This window comes from Sorex fumeus, unplaced genomic scaffold, assembly GCF_029834395.1.
Source record: "Sorex fumeus unplaced genomic scaffold, SorFum_2.1 ptg000128l, whole genome shotgun sequence".
Taxonomy (NCBI): Eukaryota; Metazoa; Chordata; class Mammalia; order Eulipotyphla; family Soricidae; genus Sorex; species Sorex fumeus.
Genome location: NW_026606185.1, coordinates 35229634 through 35243429, shown reverse-complemented (window position 1 = coordinate 35243429; position 13796 = coordinate 35229634). Strand labels below are relative to the sequence as shown.

Below are 13796 nucleotides of genomic sequence, written 5' to 3'. Positions count from 1 at the left end.
GACCATTTGAATAACATAAGAACCCCCAAACTAAGGTCAGGCCTAGTCCTCCCTGAGTCCCGTTCCTCCCTTATCAAATTCACAATTAAATTGCAATGGACCAGTAACTCTATTTGGTCCAATATAGTTTCCTTGGTAGTACAGTGAGTAGGGCATTTGCCTTGCATGCGGCCAACCCAATCAGCCCAGATTCGATTCCTCTGCCCCTCTCAGAGAGCCCGGCAAGCTACCAAGAGTATCTCGCCCACATGGGAAAGCCTGGCAAGCTACCCGTGACATATTCCATATGCCAAACACAGTAACTACAGGTCTCACAATGGAGACGTTACTGGGCCCGCTAGAGCAAATCGATGAACAATGGGAGGACAGTGCTACAGTGCTACAGTGCCCAAAACTGCAATGACAGAGATTCATCAATAATTTCTTAAGTGAGTGTTATGATATGTTACTGGCCAGAAAATGATCCTCACTTTAGCTTCCATACATGGTATAAAACAAGGAAGATCAAGCTCTAAGTTGAAATCATTGATGCCATACTCCCTGTTATATTATAAACTGTGGCATAAAAAGTTGACTGCCTCACCCTGAATTCAAACCATATGAGTGTTGAAATCGTACCTTTGATTTCTTTGACAAGACTTAGACTACCGTTCACATGGGCTGCAGTATACTCCCTGATGTAGATATTCAGTTGGTTGCTTGTACTTCCACTATTATACAAATAAAATTGCAAGCACTGAAATCCTCTTTTAGGGTACAGTGTTCTACTTTCCAGCATTGCTTTTCCCCCCACAGCCACGGAGCTGCTGTTGAAATGCATGAAGAAACCAGAACCTGTTAAGAAGACAAAAGCAGAATTGAGAGAAAGTTGATGCTGCATCTGTGAGTGGTGTCTTGTGAGCACTGGGGCTCCATTTAGTTTCCATTTTACTCAGGACACATTTCTTGATTATTTGCGGGGTGGGGTGAAAAGATGGAGAGGATGGAAGGGGCTTTCCAGTAGTCTTCAGGAAGCCTGGGGTTTCCTGGCACAACTTGGCAAACCAGGTAAGAGGCTCAATGTGCAAACACAAGGCTGCAGAGCTGTTTGGGTCCTGCAGTGCCAGGGATTATCAGGCCACCCCAGCGGTGCTTAGAGAGTCTCGAGCATTTAGTATGGTTCTAGGGGGCCAGGAGTTTATGAAAGAGACAACATTAGATCACCTCTCTCTTCTCTCCTCTCTCTTTCTCTCTTTCTCTCTCTCTCTCTCTCTCTCTCTCTCTCTCTCTCTCTCTTTCTGCTTGGATGATCACACTCAGTGGCACTCAGGGATAACTCTTGTTTTGATGCTCAGGGGCTACTACCAGGGGTGCTCAGAGGACCACATGGTGCCAGGGATAGAAGCTGTGTGTAAAGCACGTGTTTTGACCCCTTGACCTATCTCCCTGGCCCCTAGGTCACCTTTTCTTACACAGATGTTCATTTTCAAAAACTGACGAGAAGGGCAGGACAGTTACTCAAAAGGCTGGAGCTTTTGCTTCGGTAGAGGAGCTCTGGGCTCATCACTGGTGGCATAGGGTCTCCTGAGCACTACCAGGTGTGCACCACCACCACCACCACCACCCCCAGCGAAACAGAAAAAGGCAGAATTATTGCGTTCATGGGATAATTTCTCTCTGCCTTCTTCCAGTCCCCTCCACCTCCATCCTTTATGACCTTTGTGTGACCACTCACCACTGTCTAAAATCTACAGTTTATAAAAAAACTTGACTGGTTCTATCTGGCATAGAACATTGTATAATTATTTTTTAAATTTTTATCAGTGAAACACCATGAGGTACAGTTGTAAACTTACAAGATTTTGTGCTTGGATTTCAGTTATACAATGATCGAGTACCATTCCTCCAACAGTGCCCATTCTCCACCAACACTGATCCCAGTATCCCTCCCACCCCCTTTCCCCCCTCCCCCATTCCACCCTGCCTCTATGGCAGGGCATTCCCTTTTGTTCTCTCTCTCTCTCCTTTCGGGTGCTGTGGTTTGCAAAAGAGGCATTGAGTAGCAATCATGTTTGGTCTATAATCTACTTTCAGCATGTATCTCCCATCCTGGGAGGATCCTCCCAACACCCTTTATTTGGTACTCCCTTCTCTATCTGAGTTTCCTTTTCTCCTAGCATGTGCGGCTGGCCTCCAAGTCATGGAGCAAACCTTCTGGTATTTATCTCGGCTATTCTTGGGTGTTAGTCTCCTATTTTGTTGAACATTGCATAAATTTAAGGTATACAAAAATCTCTGAGTTTTTTCTGTTTTGTTTTGAGGCCATACCCAGCTAAGTTTAGGGCTTACTTACGGATCACTGCTGGTAGGACTCAGATGCCAGGTGCCAGGGATAAAATCTGGGTTGATCATTTGCAAGCAAGTGCCTTATCCACTGTACAATCTCTCTGGCCCTAAAAATTCTTTTAGGGTTTCGCACATGCAGGGCAAGTGCTGCTCCTCTAAACCACTTCCACAACTAAGGTTTAACTTGACATATTTATATTTGTAATATGATTGCAATTATCATCTCTACCACTCCAGGATATGCATATCTTTTTACCAATTGCAGTAATTTCTAGTCTCTTAGCGGTTATGATGATTATAATACAATATTGTTGCCTCTATTAACTATAGTGTGCATTAGCTCTCTTGGAATTATTTGCTGCTTGTTGCAAGTTAAATAACATCTGGGTTTCCCCACCCTATCTCCTTTTTAAAATAAGGGGAAAAAAGATCTCTTCATAGGATTCAACCCCTTACTCCATTTGCTGCAAGAAATGAGCAAATAATAAAAACGAAGAACCATTTAAAGCAAAACAAAAATACAATGCACAAGTCTCCTCATCTCAATAAAATTTTTTAAGTTATAATTTCTACCAGCAGTATTTTTACAACATGAACATATAATCACAGCCAACTGAAATTTTGGATCTGATTAATTCATAGCCACGTGCTATTCACTAGAAAGTCTCTGTTTCACAAGACTTGAGGAGACATCTCCAGTCCTCAGAGAAAAATAGTCCTGCCAGAGGCATCACCTTCTCCCGCTGGGAGCTTTGTGCGCTCAGTTCAGAATGAGAGAATGAAAATCAAAACTCAGAGTTAAAAAGCAAAGACATAACCCATCTCCTGAGAAAGCACAGAACCTTTCCCTTAGAAGCAACTTACTGGGTAACTGTGAACAATTCTGATAGAAATTAGAAATAAAATCCCAGTCTTTTGTAACCAAAAAATTGGATCCACCATGTATAAAATCTAGATTCCTGTTACCTTTGCACTTGCCCATGTTGGAATAATCGCTCTCTGGCCCGGAGGCAACCTGTGAAACACGCTTCCAGTCAGCATTATCATCTGAACTTTGAATCATACCACACACGTTCTCCAGTTCAAAATCGCATGAATCCATAAAGCTCAAGGAAGAGGCTACAAAATCACACACATGCAAAAAAAAAGATTTACATTTATGACAGAGGACATGATAACCCAAGTAATAAAATTTAATTTATTACACAAGTATTCATGAGAAGTAACAGTAACTAGCTAGCTCTGGACTGAGGGTTCAAAGACCTCCTGGCATCAGCAGAACCAAGAGATGCTCAGTCCTGTAGATCTCTGTTGACTGCCTGAGCCTTGTTTTCCTCATTATCTAAATAGTAGAAATCCAAGTCTTCACTCTCCTTTTCAGATTAATCCCCAAACCAGATGACCTGATTTTAGTTATGCAACCACTGTACAGGATATCTTGACTGGAAAGAGTTGTCAAATTGGTCTCCATGTGAATTAGGAACAACTTCAAAACGATGTATGGGACTCAGTTTTATATCTGAAGACAGAATCTGGGAGATGAAAATTATTGCTAACAAATTGTAGGTTGGGATCTGTGTGTGCTTTACCGGTTTGTTGTTTTCTTGGTATCAAATTGAAATCAGGACAAAGCCCAATATTTAAGAAAGGCAATTGTCCTTGCTTCAACACCTACACACAAAGTCAGTCAGCCCTCATTTCACCCCAAAAGTCTAACTTCATGTTTTGGTTTGCAGATAAGATTGAGTGTGCCACAGGGAACCAGCACACAAGGGGATTTGATTATTCATTCTAGCACTCACTGGTCTGAAAACCACCCAAACCACCCTCTCTAAAACTTGCGTTTCCCTGTTCTCTTTCTATATGAAAACCTCTTAAACTGTGAAATCAAGATGGTTGCTTGTTGCCAATAAAACTCTTCCTCAACATGTCTCATATTTGATTGGCCCCCAAGCCAGATGGCAGGAAAACTGAATCTTCATGGTCACAATTTTCTATAACTTCAGAAAACTCAGTGCAATGTTCAGCAAAAAGGCATAGAACATAATTTTTTTTCTCTCATGGCAGAGAAAATTAAATTTTGTCAAGGAACCTGTTACATACAGCAGTTATACAGTCGATTCAACTTCAAGAGATCAGAGTCGCTAAAATCCATTCGCTGTCCAATCACATCCATGAAGTCTGAGATTCTTGTTACAATTGTTGGTTCTGATCCATTTTGGAATGCAGTTTTACTGTAGTGCATTACCGAAGTATAATCATAGGGAACATTCAGGAAGTCTGAAGTTTTGTCATCATAGGTGTTAAAGTTGCTCTCTTTGCCTAATTGAAAAAAATTTAGATTCCTTAATTACTTGATGTTCACAAAATAAAGCATGTCTAACTCCAAATAATATTAACTTAAAAACAAAACTGTAATAATCATAGACAAACCTGTGTTGTAATTGATCTATGGTATTTCAAGAACATTTTATATATTACTATCTTAGAATTTAACATTCAAGCTAAGAAGTATGTTATCAGGACTCACGCTGAACAGATATGAGGTGCCATTGCTTTTGAGTTAGATACCATCAATTGACCTAAGGCTTTTAGAATTGCTGATGTAAGTAGGGGGCTGGACCATATCCATGTGGGATTTTGGGTTTGGTCTCCAGCCTTGCAGAACTGGGATCAGCTACATGGAGGCAAGTCTCAACCCCTCTACACCCACAAATGTTTAATTATACATTATTTTAATTTAAAGGTTTTTTAAATATTGTTGAAACAGAGCCATTGACAGGTAACTATGGGAGGGTGGGAACATTGGCAGCAGATGGAGGCAAAGTAAGAGAAGTTTGGGAAGAATAGTGGAATGAATTGTGAATGATAAGGTAAACTGGAATCATTAGGAAGGATTGGCAGTTGGGTTTCATGACTACTGGAATATGTGTAGATGGGTTTTTTTGTTGTTTTGTTTTTGTTTTTGTTGTTTTGCATTTTGGGTCACACTCAGCAATGCTCAGGGGTTACTCCTAGCTCCCTCTGCACTCAGGAATTACTCCTGCTTGGGGGACCAAATGGGATGCTGGGGTCAACTGCATGCAAGGCAAACAACCTACCTGCTATACTATTGCTCCAGCCCCGGTAGATGTATTTTAAATGAATACACTTAGAGAACATAATTTGTCAACTAAAGTCATATCTATTATTGAGCAACTGATTTGCAATTTGAAACTGCATGAAACTGTGCACAAATAAAGGAATAAAGGTGGATCTACTTTTCAAAGCATGAAACTTCTACCCTCTTTTCCCTCACCCGCCCCCCCCCCCAAAAAAGACTTTTTTGAAATCTTTAAGAGTGAAGCATTGATTAACTCTGAACACTTTCCTGGCTTTAAAAATCTTGGCTCTAAATGTCTATAGCTACACTTTACCTTCGCCAGACACTCAGAGCATCAGACATTGTGAGGACTGGGACTGGGGATAAAGACCAAGAGCGTGATGCTTTCATGTTAAGAATGTGATGTCAGGAGATGCCGTACTGAGCAATCCTTATAGTGTCTCACAGAATAGCAATGCCACTGCCTACTCCAGATCCTATGGTTCAGTTTTGGTTTTTCACAGAATTAGGGATGGAATCCAGGACCTAGCATATACAAGACATGAACTCTACTGCTCAGCTTTACCTCCAACCCCTCACCCATATTCTAGGAGGTCTGGAAAGAAGTGTGTGTGTGTGTGTGTGTGTGTGTGTGTGTGTGTGTGTGTGTAGGGAGGTGGGGGGAGGGGTGGGTATAGAATTAGGAAAACATGAACTCTAGTCATGAACGGTCATAAGCCTGTCTCTTATGGAATACAAAGTCACAAAAAGCTTGGGCTACTAAATACTGAAGTATTTCTCAGTAGGCATTCCATGAACTCATCCTCATACTGCAAAGTCCCAAATATCCCACAAAAAGTAAAAAACCATAATATGAACACCTTAGGAAAAGGTTCTTTTCTTGAACATTTGCAACTCATATGTTAATCTTATGAATGGCAGTGCCCCCAACCCAGGGGCTCAGACAAAGTGCGTGCTCTACCTTGAAGCACATCCCTGATCCTAGAAGATTATTCTTTTAGCCTTGGGTTTTCTAAACAACTTAAACCACAGACCCCTTTGGTTGACATTCTGTAGGATACACTGCAGATGACACCTTGTAGGGCAGTCTTCCATAAAATATTTACAAAATTCTAGTTTCTGAGAAGCAATAAAGGGGTTGAGATCTTGCATGCAGTTTACCTCACTTCGCTCCTCAATACCTGCCAATGTCTGCCAAGCACCACCAGAAATGGCCCCTAAGAATAGAACCAGGAGTAAGATCTCATACTCCTGCATGTGGCCCAAACCTCGAAGAGAGAGAGAGAGAGAGAGAGAGAGAGAGAGAGAGAAATACTAGCTTCTCTGATCACATTAAGCTCAAAATTCCTGGGGTTTTGGAATTCTAACACCTCCACACCTTCAGGCATTGAACCTATAATGAGTTAGAGCTAAATGAGGTAAGACTTCAAAACATCACTGGTTTCCCATTGGTAACAGTCATCTTTGAAGGCAGGAGATGAAAATGGAACATACTTAAAAATTCAGTCTTGGAGGGGTCAGAGAGATAGTACAGTGAGTAGGGTTTGCCTTGCATGCTGGCATGATGCCAGCTCCTCATATGGTCCCCCAAGCCTTGCCAGGAGAGATCCCTAAGTGCAGACGCTGGATGTGACTCCCCCCCCCCAATTCAGTCTTAGAAAACACAAAATTATGCAATTTGCCACACCATAGATGGAACTAAAGGAAATCATGAAGATTTATGGCAGTCGGAAGGAAAAGGATGGATATAATACTTAATGCTTTAATAACCCCATACAGAATGTTCTGTCTTCATATGTGGAATTTAAAGATACATCTAGGAGCAACAAAGAGCCACAAGGAACAGAATTGGAGTGAACTGGTCCACAGAACTGAGTTAGGGGGGTTGTGTGGGTGTTCCACGAATGATCCCAAAGAGGCCTCTGGGGCCTTTGGTGGAAGAACAAGAGTACTCTGGTGCTGGGTGTAGTGCTGGAACAGTGTACATGTAGAATCATCGTTACCAGTATTGTACATCACAATACCTTAATAAAGATTTAAATAAAAAAAATTAGTCTTAGGCCAGGGAGATGGTTTAAACAGCTAAAGCAAATGCTTTGCACATGGGAGACCTGTGTTTGATCCCTGGCATGGCATGGTCCCCGAGAACTACCAGGAGCAACTCCTCAGCACTAAACTGGAAGTAGTCTCCTGAGCACTGCCAAATGTGACCCCAAAACAAACAAATAAAAAGAAAAAAATCTAACATTTAAATTTTAAAAAGTTTTTTTAAAAAAAAAAAAACAGGGACTAGAGCGATAGTACAGCGGGTAGGGCATTTGCCTTGCACGTGGCCAACCCGGGTTCAATTCCCAGCATCCCATATGGGTCCCCCAAGCACTGCCAGGAGTAATTCCTGAGTGCCAAGCCAGGAGCAACCCCTGTGCATCACCAGGTATGACCCCCCCCCAAAAAAATAAGTAAATAAATTAATTAAATTAAAAATAAATAAATAAAATTTAAAAGGATAAAATGTAGCTCTGCGTTATGCGTGTATGATATCCTGCATGTATGATGTCCTAGCTGGCCTCTATCCCCAGCATTGCAAAACAGGCAAGCAAGCAAACAAGAGAAAGGTACCTTCTTGAATTCTGTCCCAAACTATCTCAACGTAATCGTCCCGATCAGAACGTGATTGCTCGTGCCAGAATCCCAGCGCGTGGAGGAACTCATGTTGGATCGTTCCTATTCTGTCGCAGTTAGTGCCGATGGAGAGTTCTTGCCTCCCAGATTTCCTGTTTCCCACTTTAGACCAGCACCTAACCAGGGAGTTTATAGAAGGGAGAAAACGGATTAACATGGTGTAGATTGAAGCTTTAAGGCAATATCCCCAATTCCAAATTGACTTAGGCATTCTACACATCTCTGGACACTATACATTTATCTTCTAAGCTTGGTGAGGAGTGAGATCCTGACAAGAGATTGACTTTGACGACAGGACATAAAAGCAAGTCATCCCCTCATCAGGCTACACCAGATTTTTCCTGAAATTTTCAATGTTTTTCAGGTCCTCTGGGTAGGTTATTCACCTTTAGGAGTTTTTATTTCTATGTGTTATTGGGTCACACACAAAGGTTCTCAAGCGCTGCTCCTGGCTGACAGATTGCTCCTGAAAGTGCTCAGGGAAGCACGTGGTGCTGGGGATCAGGCCCCAGGCTCTTGTATGCAAAGCCTGTACTGCAGCCCGCTGGGCCATTTTCCTAGCCATGAGGAACAATTTTCTAGGTATAACCAGATGGAATTGCTGACTTCCAAGAAAATAAGACTTTCACCTCCTTAACTCAAGTAGTAAGAGTTTCTGGGTTAGCATAAATGTAAATACACATATATTCTCACACATCTGCTTTACTGAAGAGAGAAGTAAGGGCTATGTGAACTACTGATGGTAAAGAAACTGATGAAGCGCACGGTACCGCAGGGTCCATGACACAGAGTTCAGCCAACTTGTCCTAATATCAGTAGGCTGCTTACATGGAAATGTTATTTTTATGGCTAGAGTACTTTAAACAGCCCTTATTTCTTTCTTAAGTAAACCAGATGTGTGAGTATGCATGTGTATTTATATTTATTTTAACCTCGCAACCCTTACTACTCAAGTCAAAGAGATGACAGTCTTATTTTCTTATTTCTCTATTTATGGCAGGAGAAACTAGATTCAGCTGTTTTATCATTCTAAGTTTTGCTTAGTAGTCATGTACATGGGCTGGAGCAATAGCACAGCGGGTAGGGCGTTTGCCTTGCATGAGGCCAACCAGGGTTCGATTCCCCCTTCGGAGAGCCCAGCAAGTTACCGAGAGTATCCTGCCTGCATGGCAGAGCCTGGCAAGTTCCCTGTGGTGTATTCGATATGCCAAAAAACAGTAACAAGTCTTACAATGGAGACATTACTGGTGCCTGCTCGAGTAAATTGATGAACAATGGGAGGACAGTGCTACAGTGCAAGTTTTGCTTTGTTTTTGGTTTAGTTTGGGGCCCACTGAAGGCAGCTGCTGGGAGGCGAGGCTGGTCTGAACTCGGAGCTATGGGTTTGCTCCAGCATGTAAAGCATGTGCTCCAGCCCTGTGAGCCCTCTCCCAGGTCTGAGCCACCTCATATTTCACTCTCCAGCAAACTGTAAAGAAGCTGCACCCCACACTCAAGGTCAGGGCGTAGGGCGACACTGTGATCTAATGTCCTAAATACCACACTTCTCATCAGGATTCTAAGAAGACAAACTCTTCTACTCACCCACTGCCCTTGAACACTGATATGTAATTAGCTTCTCCAGTCCAAGGCTTGAAATCAATGCAGGTTTTTAGGCGATAACGTTCAAATGCTTGGAGGATAAGTCCCTTAGCATTCATTTCTGAAGATAGAAAACAAACAAAAATAGACTTAAAATGGTCACCATTGCATCTGCAATTGTCTGTTCATTGCAGCACTCTTTACAATAGCCAGAATCTGGAAAAAACCTGAGTGCCCGAGAACAGATGACTGGTTAAAGAAACTTTGGTACATTTACACAATGGAGTACTATGTAGCTGTTAGAAAAGACGAAGTCACAAAATTTACATACAAGTGGTACTACATGGAAAGTATTATGTTAAGCGAAATGATTCAGAAAGAAAGGGATAGACATAGAAAGATTGCATTCATGTGGGGAACATAAAGTAACAAAATAGGAAACTAACACCCAAGAATGGCCGAGATTAGTACCAGGAATTTTACTCCATGACTTGGAGGCCAACCACACATGCTAGGGAAAAAGGGAGCTCAGATAAAGAGGGGAACACCAAATAAAGGTGTTGGGAGGATCCTTCCAGGATGGGAGAAGCATGCTGAAAGTAGACTATAGACCAAACATGATTGCCACCCAATGTTTCTTTTGCAAACCACAACACCCAAAAGGAGAGAGAGAACAGATGGGAATGCCCTGCCACAGAGACATGGTGGGATGGGGGGGATGGGGGGTGGGAGGGATACTGGGATCCGTGGGGGTGGGAAATGGGCACTGGTGGAGGGATGGGTGTTTGATCATTGTATAATTGAAACCCAAGCACAAAAATGTGTAAGTCTGCAACTGTACCTCATGATGTCTCACTATTAAAAATTTTTATAATAAAAAAAAAAATGGTCACCATTGAACAAGTCACCATGAAAACAAGCCATACAATACACTGCTTATCATGAATTAGACCCTTCCTGAATGTTTAGTGTTTTGTTTTTTCACAAAATTTAGTATTCCCCCAAGCACAAAAATTTGTAAGTCTATAACTGTACCTCGTGGTGTTTCACTAATTAAAAAATAAATAAATAAAAATTTTTTAAAAATTTAGTATTCAGTAACAATTAAGTATCACAGTAAATATATGGGTTTTCAGATTTTTAAAATTTTATCTCATCTTTCTTTCTTTCTTTCTTTCTTTTTTTTTTTCAGCTTTCTGAGTCACACCCAGCAATGCACAGGGGTTACTCCTGGTTTTACACTCAGGAATTACTCCTGGCGGTGCTCAGGGGACCATATGGGATGCTGGGGGTTGAACCTGGGTCAGCCTCGTGCAAGGCAAACACACTACCTGCTGTACTATCGCTCCAGTCCTTCCGTATTTATTTCTGTAGAGTCATTAAAGGAGCATTACTAAATAGCAAAAAGTGGTGGGGGCAGGTATTTCCTTACCTCGGAGAATGTGTTCATGGAATCAAAGGTAGTCACAATGAACAAGCCACCATACAATGTGTATTTAAACTGTCACTGTGACTCTTGTCACCTGAGGTCTTTACAATGGAAGGTTCATGAATAGGCTGAAATAATGGATCAGTCAGCTACAGTGATCTCTGTATCTAGATCTGTAAATGCAAAGTGCACTTTCTGGTGTGGACTAAAGAAAACAGAAGAGTTCTGCATTCTACTGGAAATGTCTCCGGCCACCACCACCTGCATGTCAGAGCTACCTCAGAAACTGGGGTCAGAAAAAAACATCATTTTTTTTGCTGAGGAGAGAAACAAAGAAGCAAGCAGAATGCCCACATTTTCAAACTCCATATATAGTTTATAAGATGCACCCTAATATCTATGGGGGTATTTTCTGGGATAAGAAATTCAAATCTGGTGTTCAAGAGATGGTACAAAGACTACTGCACTTGCCTTCCAGCAGTCAATTCTATTTCAATCCCCAGCACTGCACATAGTCCCCCAAAGCACTTCCAGAGGTGACACTGAGCACAGAGCCCAGGATTAACCTCTGAACTCTGCTGGGAGTGGCATAAACACATCGCCCCTCCAAAAAAGAAAAAGTTCAAATCACCTCTGTTCCTTTCACCTTTTCGTACACACATGGCTCTGAGCGAATTTTGTGAGGTGAAGGTATAGCTTTGAAGTCATGAATAACACTTCTTTATTAACTCAGAATGTTAGAATCCAATCTTCTTTAGTTAGCTGAATGCATTAGAAATTCACTAGATATTTCTTTTCTTTGTTAAAGAACAATTATGAATTCTGTCTGTGATGCAATTTACTATATAAACTGAGACCTAAGAGGGACTTGGGGTGGATAGTCAGGGAACGCTGATGGTCTCCCAAAGCTAGGACCTCACTTTGGATATGAATAACCTCTTTAATAAATTTCTCTTTTATTGATCTTTGAATTTGCAGGGATTATTTCACAGCAGGGATTATTTCAGACAATGCATAGGGTGCTCATAAGATTCCCAAATGAATTCAGGACTCAAATTCGGGTTAAGAATCATTGCTTTAGGTAGGACATTTGCCTTTCATGCAGCCAATCCGGGTTCGATTCCCAGCATCCCATATGGTCCCCCGAGCATGGCTAGGAGTAATTCCTGAGTGCATGAACCAGGAATAACCCCTGTGCAATGCTGGGTGTGACCCGAAAAGCAAAAAAAAAGAAAAGAAAAAGAATCATTGCTTTGGGGCCAGAAAGATAGTACAGCATATAGGGCGTTTGCTTGCATGGGCTTACCCAGGTTCTATCCCCAGCACCCCATATGGTCTCCTACGCTTCCCAGGAGGGATCCCAGAGAACAGAGGCAGTAGCAGGAGCAAGACCCAAGAACTGCTGCATGTGGCCCCCAAACAAAACAAAACAAAACAAAACAAGAATCATTGCTTTGGGATGAAATACAGTGCTAAGAGTTTGGGTAGATATAGAACTCAGAGAAGGCCAAGTTAACAAGAAAGTTAACAAGACACTGGGGGAAAATGCTGGAGGAAAGGGAACACTAAGTACATGTGCAAAGAGGGTTCGCTCTGGAGTGGAAAGTTCTAGAGTCGTTGCCAGAGAGCAAGCTTGAGGACACCGCCCAAACAAAGCTCTCCCCTGTCCCCCCCCCACACACACACACTTACTTCTACTGTGTAATTGTCAACTTCATTCACAGTTGTGATTTTTGCATTATGATCAGTGAAATGAAGAAATAAACTCAACTTAGCAGGAATTAGAGAATTAGAAGAGAAAGTAGTGTAAGGAGTCAAGTCAAAGGCACACTTCTCTAATACTGTTTTGCTCCCTTCCCCATGACAGGACTGTACACAGATCCTAAGGGAGATCACTCAGGACACAATGCTAGGTGAAAGTCAAGAGCAAGATTCATACAGGCAATGCACTCTCCTTCCTGAATCTTTTAGAATGCAGTTTCTCAACTGGGAGACACAAGGCCTTTTGTGGGTCTCTAGGATATTCCAAGAGGATCACAGGTGAAATCTCGTAAGTGGGAGGCCTGGAGGTGCCACAGCACAGGACTAGGGGGGCAAGCTGTAGGCTGGGAGATGACAGGAAAGAAACAAGGTCAAATGGGGCCAAGTTAGAAAAGGCTGAGGCAGTGTACTAGAGGCGCTGTGGGCTCATCCCGTTATAAAACCACATTCACAGCCTCTATTTATTGAAATAAGTTAGAAAATGGCACTGAAAGAAGGAAAAAATTATATAGTAATTTCACCCATTAACATTGCTATTAATATTACTATATAATATTAATATTATATTCCATTGATGTTTGTATGTATTAATCTATTATATTAATATTACTGTATATACTAATAATATATATAGTAATTTCACCCATTATCTTTATGTATCACGGCAGAGCCTGGCAAACTACCTGTGGTGTATTCAATATGCCAAAAACAGTAACAACATCTCACAATGGAGACGTTACTGGTTCCTGCTCGAGCAAATTGATGAACAACGGGAGGACAGTGCTACCATGCAGTGCATCTTTATGGATATATAATATACATTTTAATAAAAAAAACAAAGTCACAGCTTATGTATTATTTATAAACTCTTTTTCCCCACTGACTGATATACAATTAAAATACATCTTTTTCTTT

At 41.6% G+C, this 13796-nt stretch overlaps 1 protein-coding gene across 1 annotated transcript in view; it reads right to left on the bottom strand.

Moving 5' to 3' along the window:
- Positions 1-13796, bottom strand: part of MEP1B (meprin A subunit beta) — a 44159-nt gene that overhangs the window by 13142 nt on the left and 17221 nt on the right. Inside the window, exons 6-10 of the mRNA XM_056138277.1 lie at positions 9695-9812; positions 8048-8226; positions 4429-4647; positions 3292-3444; positions 619-834 (exon numbers count right to left, since the gene is read on the bottom strand). Coding sequence (XP_055994252.1) covers positions 619-834; positions 3292-3444; positions 4429-4647; positions 8048-8226; positions 9695-9812 — 885 coding nt within the window. The remainder of the gene's footprint in view (positions 1-618; positions 835-3291; positions 3445-4428; positions 4648-8047; positions 8227-9694; positions 9813-13796) is intronic.